This window comes from Vombatus ursinus, unplaced genomic scaffold (genome assembly GCF_900497805.2).
Source record: "Vombatus ursinus unplaced genomic scaffold, bare-nosed wombat genome assembly UNPS02005659.1, whole genome shotgun sequence".
Classification (NCBI taxonomy): Eukaryota; Metazoa; Chordata; class Mammalia; order Diprotodontia; family Vombatidae; genus Vombatus; species Vombatus ursinus.
The window spans coordinates 25649363-25672474 of record NW_020945437.1 but is presented as its reverse complement, the minus strand read 5'-3'; the positions used below and the strand labels follow the sequence as shown (position 1 = coordinate 25672474).

General features: G+C 39.2%; 1 protein-coding gene across 4 annotated transcripts in view; it reads right to left on the bottom strand.

The window, feature by feature from the left end:
- Nucleotides 1–23112, bottom strand: part of FCHSD2 (FCH and double SH3 domains 2) — a 352645-nt gene that overhangs the window by 68952 nt on the left and 260581 nt on the right. For all 4 annotated transcript variants that reach the window (XM_027848012.1, XM_027848010.1, XM_027848011.1 and 1 more), the window contains 2 exons: nucleotides 21891–22007; nucleotides 17477–17581 (listed from right to left, as the gene is read on the bottom strand). In XM_027848012.1, the coding sequence (XP_027703813.1) occupies nucleotides 17477–17581; nucleotides 21891–22007 (222 nt within the window). The remainder of the gene's footprint in view (nucleotides 1–17476; nucleotides 17582–21890; nucleotides 22008–23112) is intronic.

Below are 23112 nucleotides of genomic sequence, written 5' to 3'. Positions count from 1 at the left end.
GGAAGGCCCAATAGGAAGGTACTACAATAGCTCAACATCGTAAATAGGCATTGAAGAAGGAGGCTGGTGGAGATGTTTTTTATTTCTTAGACTACAGGTAGAAAGTTTTCCCTACATTCTAATTTGTATGATACTTAACATCTTATCCTCCCTGTTAGACCAGGAGCCTGTATGATGGGGACACTTTCTTTTCATCTTTGTATCCCCCACCATGCCTTGCAACCAGAAAATGCTCAATAGAAATGTATGTTAAACAAATGCAGCACACAGCTGAACCTTTTTAACGTGCAGTGAGGCCAAAGTGATATTTAATCAATTATGACAATCTTCCATTTAAATCCTAATTTGATGTCTCATCAGGGTATGGAGGTAATTCAAGGTTCCTGAAGGCCACATATCAGAAGAACATAAGCTCTAGCAGGTGCTACAAAGCTAGAAAGGCCGAACGAAGTATGGAACAGACAACGGGGCACGTCTTTTGTTTGAGTATAGAGAGATTTACTACTATACTGTCTCCAGAATAATACACTTGAGATTTGCATGAGTGCAGAGAATACCTACACCCATAAAAATCGCAGATCCCTGACCTATTAAAGCAATTACAAAAAAATTCAAGACCATAATAACTTATGATGTACCGTGTTAACAAGAATTCCAGTCAACATGGGTCTATCAACAATGGCAGAGCATGTTTGGGACTCCTGAACTAGACTATAAGCTCTTCCTTTGTATCCCACAGCCCCTAACATAGTACTGGGACACTCAATAAAGATTTCATTGACTAAGAATAAAATATTCTTGTGGTGGGGGAGGGGGAGGTGAGTGTCCTCTAGAAACAGGAAGTGCTTACTGCCTCAGTGATTTTATGTAAACAGAGGAGTTTATTGATTTTGAACCACTGATAAGCTGAAATTGCTTAGTTAATGAAAAGGGAAGAGGAAGGAAAGGAGATTGAGGACAACTAGTATAAACAACAGAAAGGAAGAAGGCAATATAACACCACCAAAATGGTGACTTTTGATGATTTTTTTTCTTTTTTTTTTAACCATTCTATCAAGGATAAAGAAAGGAGGAAAAGTGTGACATGTGCCTAGATAAGTAAATACAAAGTAATGAGAGGAAGGAGATATGACCAACAGATGGAGTGGGGGAAAATGATTAGAAGAGACTTCACAGGGCTGAACCTCAAAGAAAGATAAGGATTCTGAGAGTTGGAGGTGAGGAAGGAGCTCTCTCTAGGCATAGGGAATGGCTTTCGCAAATGTTCAGAGACAGGAGATGGCATATTGAAAATGGGTAATAGCCAGAGGTCCAGTTTGATTGAAATGTAGAATGCAGGAAAAGGAGAAATGTAATATAAGCTGGAGGCAGACTGTGGAAGTCCTAAGAGGCCGGGATGAAGATCTGTAAGTTATCAAAGAGACAAGAAGGAGCCACAGAAGATTTCTGATAATTTAAGTAACATGGCAGACCTGGGCCTTAGGAAAATTATTCAGGTGACTGTGGAGGATAAAGTTACTAGAAGCAGGGAATCTGATTAGGAAATTATTGCAATATTCTAGGCAAGAGGTGATGACAGCATGAACTAGGTTTTAGCTGTGGGCGTGGAGAGGAGAGAGGCACAAAAGATGCTGTGGAAGTTTAGCTGACAGGCCTGGGCAATTATCTGAATATGGAGAGAGGAAAAGGGGGAAAGGGAGAGCAGGAAGGAGGGAGAGAAAGAGAAGGAGAGACAGGGAGGGAGACGGAGAGAGAAGGGTCAAAGATCACACTGAGTGGGTGGTTGGGTGATGCTGGGTGACTGGCAGGAGAGTAGTACACTCAGTGGAAATGGGGAAGCTTGGGCAGGGGGAGCAACAGGTTTTGCAGGGGAAAGTAATAAGTTCTGTGTTAGACATGCCGAGTTTGAGATGCCACCAAAACAGGTAGAAACGTCCAAAAATTAGACAGTAATTGAGGACAGCTCCATAGTAATAAGAGGCAGCTAGGTAGCTCAGGGCATAGAGTGCTGGGCCTGGAGTCAGAAAGACCTAAGTTCAAATACAGCCTCAGGCACTTACTAGCTGGGTGACCCTGGGCCAAAGGACTTAACCTCTATTTACCTTAAACCATTGGAGAAGGAAATGGCAAACTACTTCAATATCTTTGCCAAGAAAACTCCATGGACAGTATGGTCCACTGGGTCATGAAGAGTTGGACACGACGGAATGACTGGACAACAACAGTGGAGAACTGGCCTTCTGACCTCAGATTCAGGCAGGACTAGACAACCTCCATGGTCGAGCTCTAAATCTATGACTTATGAGTAAGTGGTAACTTGAACACAGGTCTTCTCATAGGCATAGGATTGCAGGACCATAGATTGAGAGTTAGAAGTCAAAATGAAAATTGTGCATCGAAAATGTCTTGTTCTGGAAGCAAATAAACTAGTACAGTGGGAAGAACTTAGGGTTTGAACCCTGACTTTGGCTACTTATTAGCAAAGGGACTTTAGGAAGTTGCTTCTCTGATCCTGTATCCTTATTTGTAAAATGAAGAAAATAATGTGGATATCCCCTGCCTTGCAGAGATGTGAGGAAAACACTTGTAAACCCTACATCACTTTATAAAGAGAAGCTGTAATAATTGTCATTGTAAAAAGCACTTTACCAAGCTACAAGTAGTCACTGATACCTTGAAAAGAATTTGGAGAAAGGTATCTGAGTATCTCAAATCCCTTCCTCCGTGTCCTATAACCTTTCTTTCCTGGACAAACTTAAGCTCCAGATGACTTCCACATCCAACTCATCACTCCCACTTACAGGGTGCTGAAGAGAACTAGAGGAAATCACATAACCATGGTGATCAGGTATATTATAAATTTACATTATCCAACTTCAATAGGGCCCTCATTAGAGCAAGGTAATCCTTTTATGCCTCCCAAATTGATTCTCTATTTAAGTTCCCACAACAGCTTTTCTAAACCTTCTCTTCTCTCAAGCCTTCTATATCTCTTAGCTCAGCTTTTTCGGCTGAGGACCTTACTTCTTAACTGAAAAACTGAGATTATTTGATGAGAGTTCTTTCTTCTCTTCTCTTGACCTAAAAGCCCTTTGACACCATCTGTCTGTATTCTCAGCCTCTCACAGTGAGGTGGTCCTTCTCTTGCCAAAGCCAACCCCTCTTTATGTGCCTCCCATCCTCTTCTGTCTTTTTCAGAACATCAAAACCTCAGTAATCTCTCTCATCACCTAATTTCCAGGCTCTATTTACTGGTTTCTTCCCTATATTCAAAAGCATCCAAATCTTCCCCATCCTTTAAGAAAAAGTCTCCATTAGATCTTACTATCCCCTTAAGCTACTGTCCCATATTTCTCCTTCCTTTCTCAAGTCAAACTCCTAGAAAAAGCTATTCACACTCCTTGTCTCCATTTCCTTTCTTTTCATTCACTCAGCTTTACAGTCTGGCTTCAGAACTCATTCAACTGAAACTGCTCCCTCCAAAGTTACCAATGATCTCTTAACTGACCAATCTGATGGTCTTTTTTCTTAGCTCTGATCCATCTCAACTCATCTGCTGAATTTGCCCCTTTTAACCACCATATCTTCCTCGATACACTCTCCTCTTTGGGCTTAATAATATGATTCTCGCCTCGTTTTTCTTCTAGTTGTCTAACCTCTCCCTCTCAATCTTCTTGACTGATTTATTATCCATGTTCCACCTTGTGACTGTGGGTGTTCCTCAGGGCTCTGTTCAGGCTCCCTACTCTTCTTTTTCTATAAATATTCAAGCCTCAGTTTTCCCCTTGAACTTCAATCCTACAAAACTATCAGGTCTTTTAAACTGAAAGTCCTGAAGACATATTAAACTCAACACATCTAAACCAGAACTTATTACCCCCTCCACCCAAAAACCAACCCTTTGCTCTTCCAAACTCCATACTTCTGTTGAGGATATCACTATCCTTCCAGTCTCTCAGATTCATAACTTTGGTGTCATTCTTAGCTCCTCACTGTCCCTCACTCCCAATATGCAATCACTTGCCAAATCTTTTTGTTTCAACCTCTAAAACAGCTTTTTTTTTCTATTTAATAGTATTTTACTTTTTCCAATTACATGTAAAGAAAGTTTTCAACATTCACTTTCATAAGATCCAAAGTATTTAAGTTTTAAGTGTTTTCTAAGTTCCACACTTTTTTCTCCCTCCCTCCCTAACCTGCTGTCTCCAAGATGGCAAGCAATTTGATATAAGCTATACATGTACAATCATATTAAACATATTTCCACATTAGTCATGTTGTGAAAGAAGAATCAGAACAAAGGGTAAAACCAAGAGGAAGTAAAAACAAAGAACAACAAAAAAGTGAAAACAGTATGTTTCAATCTGCCTTCAAACTCCATAGTTCTTTTCCCAGATATGGATAGTATTTTCCATCATGAGTTTTTTGGAATTGTCTTAAATTACTGAATTTCTGAGAAAAACCATGTCTACCAAAGTTGATCATAGCATAATGTTGCCGTAAAACATCTCTTTGATTGGACCGTTACTCACTACTCACATCATTACCATCTTAAGTAGGCCTTCCTCACTTCTCGCCTGGATTATTGCACTAGACTCCTATTTGGTCTCCCTGCTTCAAGTTTTTCTTCATTTCAAACTACCCCGCCCCACCGCAATACACACACACACACACACACACACACACACACGCACACATACAATGCTGCCAAAGTGATTTTCCTTAAGAACAGATCTGACCATATTGTTCCTCTATTCAGGAAGCTCCAGTGGCTCCCTATTTTCTCTGGGATTGATAAACTATTCTGCTTGGCTTTTTAAAGTCCTTCACAACCTTGTCTCAATCTCCTTCTAGAGTAATTATGTATTCCTCCTCAGCCAACACTCTGAGATCCAGCTAAAGTGGCCTTCTCTTTGCGCCCCACACAGAGTACTTTACTATCTTCCACCTCTGCCCATTTGCTGTCTTTCCAGGCCTGTACCTCACAGAAGCTTTCTCTTCCTTCAAGACCCTGCTCGAGTATCACCCTCTACATGAAACCTTTATTGACTTCCTCCATTGTGAGTGCCCTCCCTCTCAAATGACTTTGTATTTATTTGTATTCTCTTTATAGACATCCCATACACGTTTATTTATGACCTTACCATCTTCCCCTTTAGATTGTCAGCTCCCTATGAGTAGAGGTTATTTAATTCACTGTATTTATATTGGCAGCACTTAGCATAGTATCTGGCACTTAAATTTTGTTGATTGATCGAAACAGTCAGAAAAAGGTCATTTTATTTTTCCAAAGTCAGAATATTTTAAAATATTCTTTGAAAATTTATTCTATTTTGTTCATAATTCAGAATCATTAAGTTTTCCCTTAAATCTAACTTATGGGGAATTTCGCTACAATGAATAACCTCACATGGTGGTTGTGAGGAAAAGGCCTCATAAACTTGAAAGTGCTACAGAAATGTAATGAAAAAAGGATGGCGTCATCTGGACTTTTGGGCTACCCTACAACTGAACAGAGGACAGAGCTATACTCTTTCAGTTCACAGGATTTGGAGTAGGAAGGAATCATCCAGTCCAACTCCTTCATTTAATTTATCTAGTTTTACTGATTCCTTTTTAAAAAAATACCAGTTATTTCTTAACATTCTGTCCTCTATAAGCCATCTTTTTCTTAAAATGAAGAAGATAAGCAAAACTGACCATTGAAAGGCCCATGTCTAATAGCACATGCAACATTTCATTCTAGTAGTCCCTTCCCTCTCTAACAAAAAGAAAGTGCATTTGATCAACCATTGTTTTTCTCTTACCATAAGACTATTTTAATGTCATTTTCCAAAACTGATCATACACATTCAGGGCTAGGGATATATATTCTGCAATAACCTTATGTGGAATATCTCACAATCCATTCTGAATTTTCTTTAAATAGTGCTCTAAAGAAATGCATCTTGAGAAGACAGGAAATGATTTTGCAGAGCAATTTTCTTGAAGACTTGGGGATATTTTAGATGAAAACTCCCTGGCTAACAATGCCATAAATTACACCCTTCAGATTTATATCTATTCTTACATATAAAATCCATGGGTGAAATGCCATGCAACATATGTACACCCATAGAAAGTAAACCTTTTACTGTGCTAAGAAGTGCTCTTAAGCAGGTGATATGCCTGTGTGCTCCAGCGTGGTATGTATGAAGGTCTCTTACACTCAGTGTTAAGATGAGAAGAATATTTTTTTCAGCTGATGTTTCTAGGTTCTGATTGAACTCATACAAATCTTCCAATGTTTCTCTGAATTCTTCACAGTCATCATTTCTTATAATGCAATAATAATAATATACAACATTCACATTACAATTTGCTTGGTCATTTTCTAATCAACTGGCACCCTACTTTTTCTCCAGTTTTTTTCTACCACAAAAAGTGTTACTATGAACATGCTGGTACACAAGGAAACTTTCTTTCTGTCTTTAACCTCCTTGAGGCTTATAACCAATGGCTCACACAGCTAGATCAATGGGTACGTAGAGTTTAATGACTTTTTTGCATAATTACAAATAGTTTTCTAGGACTAAACCTCCCCTTTTACAGATACAGAAACTGAGCCAAGAGAGGAGGGAATCAATCAGTCATAAGAAAGCATTTATTAAGTCCTTACCATGTGTCAGCCACTGTGCTAGACGCTTGAGATATAAAGGGGATAAATGAAACAATTCTTACTCACAAGAAATTAAAGATTATAAAAGTACATGCACGATGAACATGAAAGATAACCAATACAAATAAATACGAAATAGTTAAATCTAAGGCTGTTTTGAGAGGAAGGGAATTAACATTTGAAAGGATCAGGAAAAGCTTTATATAGAAGATAGCGTTTGAGAGGAATCTCCAAGAAGAGTGGGATTCTGTCAGGCAGAGGTGAGGAGGGAAGGCAGTTGAAGCACAGGAGACACACAGTCTTTGGAAAGGCATGGAGATGGGTACTTGAATACTGTGTGGGAAGAATAGAGAGGACAACGTGGCTGGATCAAAGAGTGTGGAGGAGAGTATGTCGCCCAATAAGCCTAGAAAGAGAGGCTGGGCCCAGGTTAGGTTTAAAAGCTAAACAAAGGAGTTTATTTGATTCTAGAGATATTAGGAAGTCATTGGAAGTTTACTGAGTATTGAATTTGACACGGTCAGACCTGCCCTTAAGAAAAATCACTTAGGTGGCAGTTTAGAGGATGGACTGGAGGAGGGACTTGAAGGCAGGGAGTCTAATTAGAAGGCTGCTGCAATAATGTAGGTGAGAGGGACCTGAACTAGGGTGATGAGTGGAGAGAAAGGGAAGGGTGTGAAAGATATTTTGGACAGAGAAAGAACAAGACTTGGCAATGAATTCACACTTGGTGAAAGATAACAACGCCAATGTGATGAATCTGGAATACCTTGCCCAAGGGTTGTATTGGGAGTCAGCAGCAAAACCAGGACTAGAAGCCAGATCTCCCAGCCCAGGGCTCTTATCCTTGTACCATCACTGCCATTTATTTTGCTTTTCATCACATTTTGGAAAGTAACCATTGCCCTACTTCAAGAAAATAGAGATCTCACCAACTGTTGAAAGTGATCAGTATTCCCAAGCAGGTTTTTTCTCTAACATACACAATAAAAACAAAAAAAGATTACTCTCAGAAAATAAAGATATGTTATAATTTTCTAAAGCAGAGAAAAAACTGCACAACACAAGTCTCTTGTTCAACATGTTCCATGATCTCCCCTCCCTGAGATTTTTCTCATGAGGAGCCTTGATTGTCACACATGGTTTTCACATACCAGTATCAAACAAAGATCCAAATGGGCTTTCTGGGAAGTCACCTCTTATTTAAAATGGTGACAATCCCATGTAGGTTGCAAGCTATTCCAACAGCTTGCAACCACAGCTTGCAACCTGCACGGGAGGAAGTCATACCAATACAGACAAAATAACAAAATCTTGAAATAATAATAACTTGCATTTCTACAGCATTGGCAAAGTTGGCAAAGTATTTTTCTCCCTACAGCTGTAAGACAGGAAGTGAAAGTATGATAATCACCATTTTACCAAAGAAAAAACAAACAAACAAAAAACAGCTCAGAGAGGTGACTTTCCAGAAAACCCACTTATTTTTTCCTTTATTTTGGTTCCAATTATATTAATACTAATTATTATTACTGTTAGAATGTTGTAAAGTCACTGATAAGTGTAGTTTTTGAAAACAAGAACTGCCACTCCAGAAGACTATTTTCCTTTTCAAGCACCAACTGTCTGTATTTCATTTTAACAACTCATTAAAAACAGACTTTTCTAGTGTTTCCAAATGTGTTTTGGGGATGAGCCAGTGACTTTGAAAATCAGCTCAGCAGAACCCTCAGTTAAGTGTGGAAAGTCTTAGGACAAAGGGACATAATGTCTTGTGCCTAGATGTCTTTTAACCCCTTGGCACTGAGAGGTACAACATTTGGACAAACTCATATATTGGAGAACCAAGAGTTGGGATTTGAGAAAACAATTTAGAGAAAGGGAACCTTCTAAGCTGTCAAGATGATACAGGGAGACATGGCTGCTGAAGATGACATGAAGAGATTTGGGTTCCAGTTTGATTCCACATGTGTTTATAAATAAGTGAACCTCAGAAGTGAGATTTTCTGGAGCCCTAATCACACATGATTAAAACTAGACACCATGGGTACCAGAGGTCACATTGAAAAGAGTGGGTAATGGAGCCATCTGAGTGTACGTACACGCAACTTTAAGGTGCAGGAATTATCCCCAAGGCTGAGTTAGCAGAATAACATAGTCCCTTACTCCATGGTAATATAGGCAGCATAGTATAGTGTCAAGAGCCCTGGCATTAAAGGCAGGAGATATGAACTTTTAGCCCAGCTCTGACTTGTCTCTGGGACTATGGACAATTCCCTCCACTTCTGAGAGTCTCAATTTTCTCACCTATAAATAGGGAAAATGATCTTTGTACTACTCACTCACAAAATTATTATGAATAATATACTCCTAAACTTTGAAGCACTAGGTTGTTGTTGTTCAGTCATTTTTCAGTCACGCCTGACTCGTCATAACCCCTTTTAGGGTTTTCTTGGCAGCAAAACTGGAAAAATGGTTTTCCATTTCCTTCTCCAGCTCAATTTACAGATGAGGAAATGGAAGCAAACAGGGTTAAGTGACTTGCCCAAGGTCACACACCTAGTAAAGGCCTGAGGCAGGATTTGAACTCAGATCTTCCTGACTCCAGGTCCAGTGCTCTATCCAATGTACTACTAAGCTGCATGATAACACTATACCCAGTGGTTATTCTTCATACTCCTATGACTGATTTTTATAGTTAGCTAAGTGAACAATGAAAAATAAAAACACTGAATAAATTAAAATGAAAATGTTAACCTCTACTCATTTTTAAAAGATGTTTCTTTTTGTATGTTTCCTTGGTTTTATATACCAGAAAAGGTTGGCAAGGAAATCAGAAGAACTGAGTTTGAGTTTTAGGGCCACCACTTAATGGTGCTATGTCCTTTGGCAACAGCCTGAGTCTCAACGGAGTTGAGATAACAATTGCCCTTCTTGGTTGCAGCACGGTTATTGTTAGGAGAGTGCTTTGCAGATTCTGAAATGCTAAAGAACGAGGTGCTCTTGATATTAGACAAGGTATCCCAAAAATCACAGTGTGGTTTTAAGCTATTAGGGCTTAAAACTTTTCATATATGATCTTATTAGGTCCTCGCAACAATCTGGTGGGGGAGGCAGGCCAAAAGTTATGGTTTGTGCTTTATAGATGAGGAAACTGAAGCTCTAAGAGATGTAATCTTCTGAATCCAGGGATCTTGCGATCAAATTCAGGAACTTCCCTCTTATACCACCTCACCACTCTTCCTGGACAAAGAGTATGCATGACTGGGAAATGTAATTAAAAAGAAACAAACATCAGGAGAAAGTATGACTTAGAATTAAAAGATAATTTAAGCAATAACAGGCTCTGCTCAGTTCTTGAATTAATCAGATGATCCAAACAGGGCCACAACGTACTTGAATCCCATCTAATCAAGTGCAAATACTCTTATGGCAACTGTATATAGCACAATGACTGAACCCACTATTTGGGCTGCTCAGAAGCAACTAGTCACAAGGTTTAATCATGATGTCATTCTTGTTATTTGGACAAGCCAAGGTCATATCCAATGCTTTACAGTTCTATTCTTCTGTGATTAGCATATATTTGTGTGTGTGTGTGTGTGTATGTGTTGTGTATGGATATATACACACACTTACATACACACATACACATATCTATATATCCCTATCTGTAGCACTTTAAGGCCTGGAAAGTACTTTACATTTCATTAGAACAGATTTCTTCAACAAATTCAACAAACACCTATAAAGTGCCTTTTATGCAAACAGTGGTGCTGTGGACACCTCTGGCACTGTGGACAGAGTGTGGACACTTAGGAGTCAGTGGATCTGGGTTCCATTTGTGTGGCATATGGCAAGTTTCCTCATTTCACTGATCCTCCATTTTCTCCTCTGTAAAATGAAGGTGTGAGGGGACTGAAGGTGAAAAAAGATATGGTTTCTGCCTTCTGGGACAAATATAAGTAGGTAGGATACCTTGGCTTAATGAGATATGGGCAAAGGAAAGATCCAGACCAAAGTGCTCTAAGCAGATGTACGAAGGGAAAGCTACCTTTTGCTGGGGTGAGAATGAGGATTGAGGGAAGGCTTCACTAAGAAGGTGGCCTTTGAAGGACAGGAAGGACTGTGAAAGAAGTGTCCTCCCTCCATGGTGGAATACTGGGTGTGGGAGGGGGCAGCATGAGTCTGGACAACAGTGAGTACTCCAGTCTGGCTGTAGCACAGAATGTCTATAAGAGAGTACTGAGATAAAACTCAGCAGGGAAGTGGGAAGCAGATGGTAGAAGGTCTTCAAGTAAGGAGGATGTATTTTATCCTACAGGAAATGGAAGAGTAACAAAATTTTTGAGCAGAGAATTGACATATATGTGCATTAGGGAGATGGTTTTGGCAGCTGGGCCTTGAGGACTGGACTATGGAGGGAGAAGCTATCTTGGCAGGGATGCTAGTTAAAAGATTGTTACTTCAGGGGACAAGGGATACGGGCCTGGAGAAATAGGAACAAATGTGACAGAGTTTATGGAGGCAGAATCCAATTAAACCTATCACACAGAAAAAAAAAATTTCCATTGTCTCTGACAGTAAAAGGAGTGATATAAAAAATATCATAACATAATACATGGCTATGAGCGGACTAATGCAAAGATCTTGGCCTAGATGAGCTCTAAGACCTTTCTTCAGGTTTAACATTCTCTGATTTTATACACTTAAATCTGGGAGGCAAATGGCTGTTCATCCCTTCCATCATTTGTCATTTTCCTTTTTTTTGTCAACTTTGCTAATCTCTGAGGTGTGAAGTGGAACTTCATAGTTCTTTTAATTTAAAGTTCTCTTAATTATTAGGGATTTAGAGTATTTTTTAAAATATGGCTACTAAAAGCTTAGATTTCCTCCTCTGAAAACTGCCACTTTATATCTTTTGACTTTATTAATTGGGGAATGGTTCTTACTAAACATTTGAATCAGTTCCCTTATATATCTTATAAATGAGACCTTTATCTGAAGCTTCCTGCAAAGATTTTTTCTCACGTACTTGCTTCTTTTCTAATTTTAGATGTACTGTTATGGTTTGTGCAAAAACTTTAAAATTTTCTGTACATGTAACAGGTAATTTCTTCCTCACTCCTCTAATCTGTTTATGATATCACCCTTTATATCTAAGTCATGTACCCATTTAGAACTTGCCTTGGTATATGGACTGAGTTGTTGATGTACACCTAGTTTCTGCCAGACTACTTTTCAGTTTTCCCAACAGTTTTTGTCAAGTAGTGAATTTTTGCCCCAAAATTGGGATCTTTGGGTTTGTCAAACACTAGGCTACTGTGCTCATTTGCTTCTGTATACTATGGACCTAATATGTTTCACTGATCAATCTCTTTATTTCTTAATCAGTAAAGAATTGTTTTGATGATTACTGCTTTGGAGTATAGTTTGAGAGCTGGTACTGGCAGGCCCCCTTCCCATTTTCGTTTTGGTTTTTTTTTTTAAACTGATTTCCTTGATATACTTGATCTTTTGTTCTTTTTCAGACAAATTCTGTTATTATTTTTCCTAGCTCCATAAAGTCTTTGGTAGTTTGGTAAGTCACTGGTAAACTAATTTACATAGAATTATTATTTTTATTATACTGGCTTGGCCTCATCATGAGCAATTAATATTTCTTCAATTATTTTTTATTGAGGTGGTTGTTTAGTCATTTCAGTCATGTCTGACTCTTTGTGACCTCATTTGGGGTTTTCTTGGCAAAGATTCCTACTCCAGATCATTTTACAGATGAGGAAATTGAGGCAAACAGAGCTAGGTAACTTGCCCAGGGTCTCATAGCTACTAAGTGTCTGAGACTGGATTTGAACTCACGAAAATGAGTCTTCCTGACTCCAGGCCTGGCACTCTATCTGTTGCCCTCTAATTATTTAGATCAATCTTTATTTGTGTAAAGAGTGTTTTGTAACTGTTGCCCCCTTCATTCTTATTCATGTGCTACTGAATAGAAATGGAAGACACACCAAAAAATTGTGCTGATTGGATTCACTACAAATTTACGTTATTTAATCTTTTTTTTTTTTACTTTTTTTTTTTTTAAAGGCAGTTGGGGTTAAGTGACTTGCCCAGGGTCACACAGGTAGTAAGTGTCAAGTGTTTGGTCTGAGGCCGGATTTGAACTCAGGTCCTCCTGACTTCAGGGCCAGTGCTCTATCCACTGTGCCACCTAGCTGCCCCTTAACGTCATTTAATCTTGACTGAGCCCTTAACTAAAGCAAGGCAACCTTCCTACCTTTCCCTAATCAGTTCTCTGTTCCAAACACCAAACAGTGGCTGTTCCCAACCTTCTCTTCCTTTCTTCAGCCTCCCATGGCATCTCCTCCCACAGCCAACTCTGCTCAGAACTCTGCCTCATACCTACGTAATTGAGGCCACTTACCAAGAAGCTCCATTTTTCCTCATCCTGCATCCCTCTGACTTTACCTCCTACTATTTTCATCATTTCAGTCTTTCACAATGAGGTCCTTTTCCTTTCCAAAGCCAATCCCAGTACATGCATCCACGAGTCCCATCTTCTGCAACAAACTGCCACCTCTATCATCCTCACTCTCTAACCTTCCCTGTTGCCTACAAACATACTCCTATTTCTTTTATCCTTAGGGAAAAAAAACTCATCTTCTCTACCAGCTATGTTCCATATCTCTCCTCCATTTCTCAGCTGAGCTTTTTTTAAAAATTTATTTTGATTTGTCAATAATCACTTCCATAAGCTTTTGAGTTTAAACTTTTTCTCCTCCTCCCTCCCGAAGACAGCGCTCAATCTGATACAGGCTATACTTATACATTCCTATTAAACATATTTTCACATTAGTCATGTTGTAAGGAAGAATTAGAAACAATAGGAGGAACCACCAGAAAGAGGAAACAAAACACAACAGAAGAAAAAAAATAGCAAATAGTAGGCTTCTATCTGCATGCAAACTCCATAGTTCTTTCTCTGGATGTGGATAGCATTTTCCATCACAAGACCTTTGGAGACATCTTAGATCCTTGTATTGCTGAGAAGGGCTAAGTCTATCAATATTAGTCATCACACAACGTGGCTGTTATTGTGTACAATGTTCTCCTGGCTCTGCTCACTTCACTCAGCATCAGACCATACAAGTCTTTCCAGGTTTTTCTGAAGTCTGCCTGCTCATCATTTCTTACAGCACAATAGTATTCCATTACATTCACACACCACAACTTGTTCAGCCACTCCCCAGTTGATGGGCATCCCCTCAATTTCCAATTCTTTGCCACCGCAGAAAGAGCTGCTACAGATATTTTTGTGCATGTGGGTCCTTTTCCCGTTTGCGTGATCTCTTTGGGATTCAGCCCTAAGAAGGGCTATTTCAGCTAAACTTCTTGAAAAAATCATCCAAACTTGGTGCCACCACTTCTCTTCATTCACCTGAAGCTGTTCTTCCCAAGGTTACCAACGATCCCTTAATCCTTTTAAAAATAATCATCCTTTTTGACTTCTCTGAAGCATTTGATATCATTAATCACATTTTCCTCCCTTCTAGAGATACTCTCTCCTTTCTAGGTTTTTGTGATACTGCTCTCTCCTCGTTCTCCTACCTGTTGGACTATTCTTTCTCCCTCTCCTTTGCTAGTTATTTGTCCAAGTCATTCTTACTATTGTTGTTCCCCAGGACTCTGTCCTGGGGCTTATGCCTTTTCCTTCTCCAGGGGCTGGGCGAACTATAGAACAGACCAAATCTAGACCAGAGCTTGTTTTTATGTGCCCTGGAAGGTAAGAATGGTTTTTACATTTTAAAATAGTTTTATTATATTTAAAAAAATGTAAAAAACCATTCTTAGCTGGAGGTTACAAAACTAGACACTCATTTGGCCTGTAGGCCTGTATGTTGATCCCTGCTCTATACCATCTTTCTTGGCCAGCTCATTAGTTCTCATGAGTTTAATTATCATCCCTATGCAGATGATTTCTGGATCCATACCAACTCTAGTCTTATTCCTGAGCTCCTAGCCCCACCATCAATTGCTTGTTGGGAGATTTTGATCTGGATGTCTCATAGAAATTTCAAACTTATCATGTCCAAAATGGAACTCATCTATCTTTCCCCCTAAATTTTCCTCTTTTCTGAATTTCCCTACTAGTGAAGAGAACACTACCACAATCCCAGTCACCCAGGTTTGCAACCATGGTATTATCCTTGACATTTTGTGCTGACTCAACCCACGCAATGAATCAGTAATCAAATCTTGTCATTTACAACACTGCTCATGTATGTCCCCTTCTCTCCACTCACATGATCACCACTGTAGTTCAGATCTTTATCACCTCTTGCCTGGATTACTCCAATATCCTTCTAGCTGATTTTCTAGCCTCAAATCTTTTCTCACTCCAATCTACCCTCCAAACACCTGTCAAAATGATTTTTCAAAGTAGATGTCTGATCATGTCACCTTCTTCCCCCCACCCCAATAAACTCCAATGGCTCAATCAAATACAAAGTCCTTTGACATTTGAAACTCTTCACATCAAAGCCCCTTCCTACCTTTCCAGACTTCTTATGCTCTGTCATCTACACTCCAGCCATACTAAGCTGCTGGCTGCTTCTCACACGTGACCCTCCATCTCCTGTCTCTCTGTCTTTGCACTGGGTACTACGTGTCTCCCATTCCTGAAATGCTCTCTGCTTACCTCTGCCTTTTTGTCCCTGGCTCCTCCAAGACTCTCAGCTCAAATCCCAACTTCTGTAGGAGTTTATTTTATTGACCATCCTTCCAGTTTTAGTCTCTTCCTCTCTGAGATTACTTTCCATCTATTCTGAATGTCTTTTCTATGTACCTATTTATGTACATGCTGTCTCTCCTATTAGAACATAAGTTTTTTGAGGGCAGAGACTGTTATTGTTTTTCTTTATATCCCTAGTAGTTACTCTTGTGCTTGGCACAAAATAAATGTTTAGTAAATGCTGGCTGCTTGGCATTATTTATTAACATAACAATATTATAATTTACATTTTGGATTACTAATGTATTTATGAGAGTGCTAGGTGGTGCAGCAGATAAGAGTGCCAGGAGTCAAAAGACTCCTTTTCCTGAGTTCAAATCTGGCTTCAGTCACTTACTAGCAAGTCACTCAACCCTGTCTGCCTCAGTTTCCTCATCTATAAAATAAGCTGGAGAAGGAAATGGCAAACTACTCCAATATCTTTGCAAAAACAAAACCAAACCCAAATGGGGTCATAAAGAGTCAGACACAACTAAAATGACTGAATGACAATAATGTATTTATGTATTTGTCCCTATAAAATTGTGATCTGTTCTCCTGTTTTGGCTTTTCATCTTCATGCTCTCCTCACTCTTAAATGTGTTACTTACTTAAACGTATTTATCAAGATTATATCAAGCCCCTTCTCTTCTCTTCTTATACTCTAACTTTTCTGGTGATCTCATCCAATTCTTCCATTATCATTTTAATGCTGATGATTTACAAATTCCTATCCCTACCCCTCCTTCATTTTTCAACAGGATGGTAGTCTCAAATAGTAGTTCTAGTTGCTTGTTAAAATTATCCTTTTGGGTAGCACAATGGTCCTTAAACTTATTATCTTCCTCTTTAAACTTATCCTTCTCACCCAACAACCTCTGTTTTTTGCACCATCTATTTTCCATTCAACAAGGCGAATAATTACAGTGTCATCTTTTATTCTTTTTCGCCACTTTTCACTCTTCCCTATCCCTCACTCCATATCCAGTCAGTTGTCAAATCTTACCATTTCTGGCTCTGCAGTCTCTCTGCCCATTCCTCTTCATTGTTACTATAACCCGCTTAGTTCAGGGTGTTGAATCTATTATTTAATGGATTATTGTAATAACCTCTTAACTAGTTCCCCTTTTTCCATTCTATTCCTATTCTATACCACAATGATCTTATGTTTCCCTACTGCTTTCTGAATAAAATTTAAACTCTTGATCATTACATTCAAGGCCCTTGATAATTTGGATCCAACATAATTATCCAGTTTTATCTCCTACAACCTCTTCATGTTTCTATGTTTCTGCCAAAGTAGACTACTTTCTAGTTCCTTTTTTTATATCCTTCATGCTTATGATCTTCATGGTATCCTTTTTTTATATCCTTCATGATTATGATCATACTCAAAACAAGTTTGTTTGTTTCATGTTCCTACCCTTCTTTCAAGGTATAACTCAGATGCCACCTCTTCCATGAAATCTCCCTTGACCCTTGATTTATAAATATTTGTTGAATTTAATGTTTGTTGAACCTCTTCCTCCTAATACCACTTTTCCTGGCTTTCCTATTTGCATACATGTAATTTTTCATCTTTGTACTATCTGTGCCAAGCACAGTGCCATGCAGCACTTAGAAATATTCGGAATTGAACTGAAGTCAGAGATTATTCTTTCACACATTTTTGCTTTAGACTTTTATATAAGACAAAGAATATACATTTTTAATCCTTGTTTTGACTCCTTTCATGATCCCTCCTACCTGTCTTTTTCCTCCCCTCTCTGCCATACACATACCTAGAACAAAGTTTGTGCTCAGTAAATATCTACTGATGGATGATTTAGAACAGAAGTTTCTCGCTCCCCCCTTCCTCTCTCTCTGTGTGTATACACACATACACACACACCCCAATATCTATATCTATACCTATGTGTCTCTCCTTCAATTCCTGAGAACATTGGGAGCTGGGAGTTTTGAGACATCCAAATAAACAATGAGAACTGATATTCACCTCCTCTGGGTGGTACACTAGGGAATGGGTCAGGAGAGAGATGGTATCTCACCTCTGCCTTACGAATACTTTCTCTGGCTTCATCTATCTTCTGTTCCAGTTCTGCTCGGTTTTGTTCTGATACAGCAACACCATGACATTCTAACTCTTCCAGGGCCTGTTAAACAAAAGAGGAAAAGCACAAACATTTTGTTATGTAGAAAGTAGGTATTCATGGTAAGATAAAGAGCTCATCAAATCATCAATTAAGAATGTTTTATGCTGAACAAAATTTTCCCAAAAAGCAAAATTAGATATTTATTCTGCTAAATACCACTATTATTATATAGAAGCCAATGCCCAATGGAATTTTGAATATTTCAAACAATAGGCCTCAGACTATTAGATACTTTCAGAAATGTTTGAGCACCTTTAGATAGACATGCAAATGGATGTGTGGTCAAGTAATCTGGAGGGAATTTTTTTTTCTACTAGGTATCCTTGTCTCTTGGCCTGTCATAGCTATAAACTCTGGAGCCAAGGGGATATGTCTTTCCAGTTCAAATAAGACAAAACCAGGGCTATCCACAAACTGAAGAGGTAGATATCATCTGCTGGTTCATTTGAAGGTGTTAAGTTAAAATTACAGTACAAGTGAAGTGTATGTTTGGCACCCTTACTGCCCCTTTCTCCTACTACGTAGTTTCATGTCTCTTATTCTATACTTGGTAACCTTTTGGCTGTGGTCCTTTCTTCCCACCCTATCCCCCAATCAAAATCTGATTTCAGGTAATTTTAATGTAAATTACTAAAAGTCTTGCCATTCCCTTTCCCAGAGATATCTGAATCTTTAGTTCTTTAAGAATTATAAAATGCTTCCCTCACAACAACCCAATGAAGTACATAATGCAAATGTTATCTCTTTCTTACAAATCAGGAAACTGAGTCACCAAGAGGTTAAGTAAAGGACTCAAGATCACATAGTCAAAGACAGGATTTGAACTTAGAGTTAACACTGTAAAAGATCTAAAGAGGTTAAATTAATGGGGAAAATATAAAGACCTACACTTGAGTTTAAAAAATCAATCACATGGAGTCCAAGATGAAAGAGGTGACTGGATGATGATTCATGTAAGAAGGCAATCTGAGGACTTTGGTAGTCTACAAGCTTAACATGAGCCTAAAATGCCACACAGCAGCAGAGGAAAAAAAAAAGTAACTTCCTTTTAGGCTACATGGAAAGGCAGCTGGAGTCCAGAACAAGAGAGGTGTCAGACCAATTATATCTTTACCTGCACAGACAACACTATGAGCAGTATTTTCAGCTCTGGATGTTACATTTTAGGAAGGATATTGGCAGGCTGGAGCATATCCAGGGGAAGGTATGGTGAGGTGCTAGAGAATATGCCAGAAGGAGAGGTAGAAAGAAATGGGGGTATCTGGTAACTGAGAGAAGAGAAATGAAGGCTATCTTTAAGTATCTAAAGAGTTAGCATGTGGAAAAGACTGTCATTAGAACTGTTCTACCTGGCTCCCAAAAGCAGATGTAAGCTTGATATAATGAACAACTTCCTAAAACTTAAGTGCTGCCCCAGCCTCGAATGGCCTACTTTGAGAGGAATGTGTGTCTTCTTTTCATAGAGCCTTTAAGCAGAGGATGGATGGCCCTCTGTTGGGGATGCTGAAGAAGAAATCTCTACGGAGGCAGCAGAGGGGTCAGACTAGATGTCTTCTACAGTAGTTCCCTACTCAGCTTCTGTGATTGTGTGTGATTCAAGTCTCCTTCAGATTCCAAGTCTGATGCTATTTACTTCCTGAGAGTACTTGAGTAAAATCACTTGGCCTTCTGGGGCTTCAGTTTCTTTACCTCATGTAAGGGGGTTGATCTAGATGCCAAGAAGGGCCTTTTACTCACTGTGATCTTTTTCTTTGAACTCCTGATGACATAGCAAACATTCTCTCAATTCTCTTATTTAGGAAAAGAATATGATATTGTAGGAAGAGCTCTGTGGAGTCAGAAGATCTATTTGAATCTTGGTTCAGATACTTTCTTGAAGTTATAACATCTTGATGAGTCACTACATTGCTATAAGCCTCAGTTTCCATATCTGAAAAATGGGGATAATATTTGTGTTGCCTATCCCATGGGGTTGCCATGAGAGAAAATTCTTTTAAACTGGAAACTTTGATAGAAATACGAGCCATTATTATTATTCTATATTAGCACCTTTTCATTTTCCAAAACCCTGAGATCCAATACTTAGAGAGCATGTACTATGGGCAGCTGTATTCCCTTTTCTGGTGAGGTTCCAATTTGGAAGGACAGTAGCATATGGGCCTAGAGGCATACCAGACAAGGCCTCAAGATCTACTGGCTGGACACTCTTTTTCTACCTGTTCTACTGCTAAAGTCCCACACATAACAATATCATGGTTCAAAGGAAAAAGCCTGGACATGGAGTTAGAAGACCTGGATTTTAGTTGTCTCTTCTACTTACCTACTGTATAATCTTAGGCAAGTTATTTATCCTTTCTGAGCCTCAGTTTCTTCATCTGTAAAACAGGGATAGTAATACCGAGGCACTTCACAAAGAGTGGAAAGGATCAAATAGGAATTCATATGAAAATAATTTTTAAAGTATGATATAAGTAAGAATTATCACATCAATATCATCCTGGTAAAAGTTCAGATTCTTATTTGGGGTGAGTATAATTTCTGAGAAAAATACCTATGTGTAGGAAAAAAAATCAAGAGATCAATCTTGAGGGCATGTTTTTCCACAAACTAAAAGAGTATCCAAAAGGCTATGTTTCTAAAGATATGATTTCAGTTGGGCATAAAATGCTCATCTTTGTTCAATAGATTCAAACCAATTTTATCAGTCAAAGGGAGACAATAAGCCACCAGTAGGCTTTTAAAGGTTCTTCTATAACTGACAGGTGAATTGACATATTACCCCTAGAGGTTCTGAGAAGCTTCTAGGATAAAGGGTTAGCTAGTAACTTACAACTGTAGCCTTCTTTTATCCTTGGAAGAAATAGCTATGCTCCCCTGATAACTATGAAACCTAGTAAAAGGTGACTTTGGTACAAACAAGACAACTCCACAAGTTTGTATTTTGAACAGATAAGGGTTTCAATTTGAGAGGAACCAGTAGGGTATTATCTCTATTCACAGACTTGACAGTTTCTAAACTGGCTCCAGCACTTGGTTTTGGCTAAATGTGGTAGAGGACAACCTTTTAAACTCGGAGCCAAACACTGCCGCTTAGCAACGCTATCATAGAACAGTGATTGCTGGCTCAGCATTCCCTGGAATGATGAGCGCACTTGAGTGTCCTTGTGCCCTCCAGTTTGAGTTCTCCTATCGCCCTAACTTGAAAAGAAATAGAAATCCAGTGAGGAGTGAGGGATGGCTCCCCCTTGGTCTTCTCAGTTGTCATAACATATGCTCTGTTGAGACTGTTACTCTGCTCACTGCTCCAAGATGGACGCAATGGATGGATGGAAAGGGAAGGATGTACTAAGAAGGGCAATAAAAAGTATGTATGCCATGGAGACTAGAATTGTTTGAAACTTATATTTGCCACATATGAATTCCCACAGGCACATGAGAGTCTCTGGGTACTTTCTGCTCTGCCATTCCTTACAGTAATGAATAGTAATAATATGCTATAAGCAAAACAGGCAGCTAGGTGGCTCAGTGGATAGAGCACTGGGCCTGCAGTCAGGAGGGCCTAAATTAAAACCCAGCCTCAAACACTTACTAGCTGTGTGATCCTAAGCAAGTCACTTAACCTCTGTTTCCTTAATTCACTGGAGAAGGAAAGGACAAACTAATACATTACCTTTGCCAAGAGAACCTCATGGGACAGTACTGGCATGCTATGGTCCACAAGGTCATAATGAGTTGGACACAACTAAATGACTGGACAAATAAGCAAAACAAGTATGAAAACCATTGGGAAGTGGAAGAGGCAGTCAGCCATCAGGGTTTATGCTGGTGCTATATAAAATCCAGGAATCAGGATTGGTCAGATAGCTACCTCTCTGGGCCTCACTTTCTTTCTTTGTAAAATGAGAGCACAGGACTAGATGCCTGCTTTGGTCCTGTCTAGTTTTAGTGTTCTATGTTTTAAGGTCTCTGCTAGATCTAAATTCCTGGTCTCACCATGCTAAAGTCCTTCCCAGCTCTAACATTTTATGTTCGATGTACTCTTCAGGTTCTAACTTTCTGTTTTCTATGTTCTTAGGTCTTTTCCAGCAACATAAGCTGATGATATCTAAGTCGAGCTCCCTCTTTGCTTGTTGCTAGAAATGCCTTTGAGATCTTTTGTGTACTCTTGGTTCGTGGCTAGAAAACCAATGCCACAGGCCAATATATTGCCTCCCTCAATCTTTTCCAGTTTTTCGTTCTTTGAAAACTTCAAAATCTGTCTGGCTCTTTTTTTGGGAAAGCCAATGAGCTAAACCCTGCTGTAACATACCCGCTGGTTGTGGATGATGTTTTTGTGCTCTCGGGCCACTCTTGTAGCCCACTTCCGGGCCTCCTTGTTTAAGCTGTGTTCCTCTGTGGTGCCTGTTTCAGATTCCAACTGTCGGCTCTAAAATATAAGAGAGAAAACATGGAGAAGAAACATTGTGATAGCTGGGGGAGACTGCACCATTCTGGAGCTTAGAATGACTAACCAGACGGCTTCCACTCTGTCCTGACAGTAAAGTCAAGTCTAAAGAGTCTAGATGAGTCAGCAGGAGACAGGCCGCTGCCTTCAGTGATTTCATCTTTCTGCCATTCAGGCATGGAAAACTTACATTCTAGTTTGATTTGTTGATTTCAAGTTATTTTTCCCTGTCTCTTGGGCATGAATCAAGACAAACTCAGCAAAGATGAAAGGCTTTGATATATGGATATATATTTGACATATATGATATATGGAAAAGTATACTAGGGATAGAATCAGGGGGTCTGGATTCAAATCCCGGTTTCAAAATGATGACACAACATGTAGGATGGGCTAAAGGCAAACCATCTGATAAATCTCATTTTGCTTGTGGGCAAAATGGTGGTGATAATATTGGTACTACCTCCTTTGTGACACTATTTTGAGAAAAACCAACATAAAGAACTTTTAAGATCTATAGAGATGGCAGCAGTAATCATCATTACCATCCTCATGCTCATGATTGCTGTCACATTCTAACATAGCCCCTTAGCTAGAAATGCAAAGGAATTTATACTATGTGATGAATTCAAAAAAGGACTATTATCCAAGTGCCTACAATACTTATTCACTTACTGGGCAACTGGAATCAAACCCCAAACCAAATCACAACCATTTTAGAGAGAGTGTGTGTGTGTGTGTGTGTGTGTGTGTGTGTGTGTGTGTGTGTTTGGGGGGGGGGATGAAGAATAGTAGGGAAGTGATGGAGTGTGGGGTCAGGAACCCTGGAACAAGTCCTGCAACTGGGTTTGTGTCCCAACTTTGTCACTAACTCACTGTATTACCATGATCCAAGTCCCTCCCTGGATGGCAGTTTCTTCATCCTCTTTTAAAACTTCTGCAATCTGGCTTTTACCCTCATTGCTCAACTGAAACTGCTCCTTCCAAGTGCCCAATGATCTCTTACTTGCCAAATCTATTGGCCTCTTCTGAATCCTCATCCTTCTTGACTTCTCTGCAGCATTTAATATTGTGGACCACCTTCTCT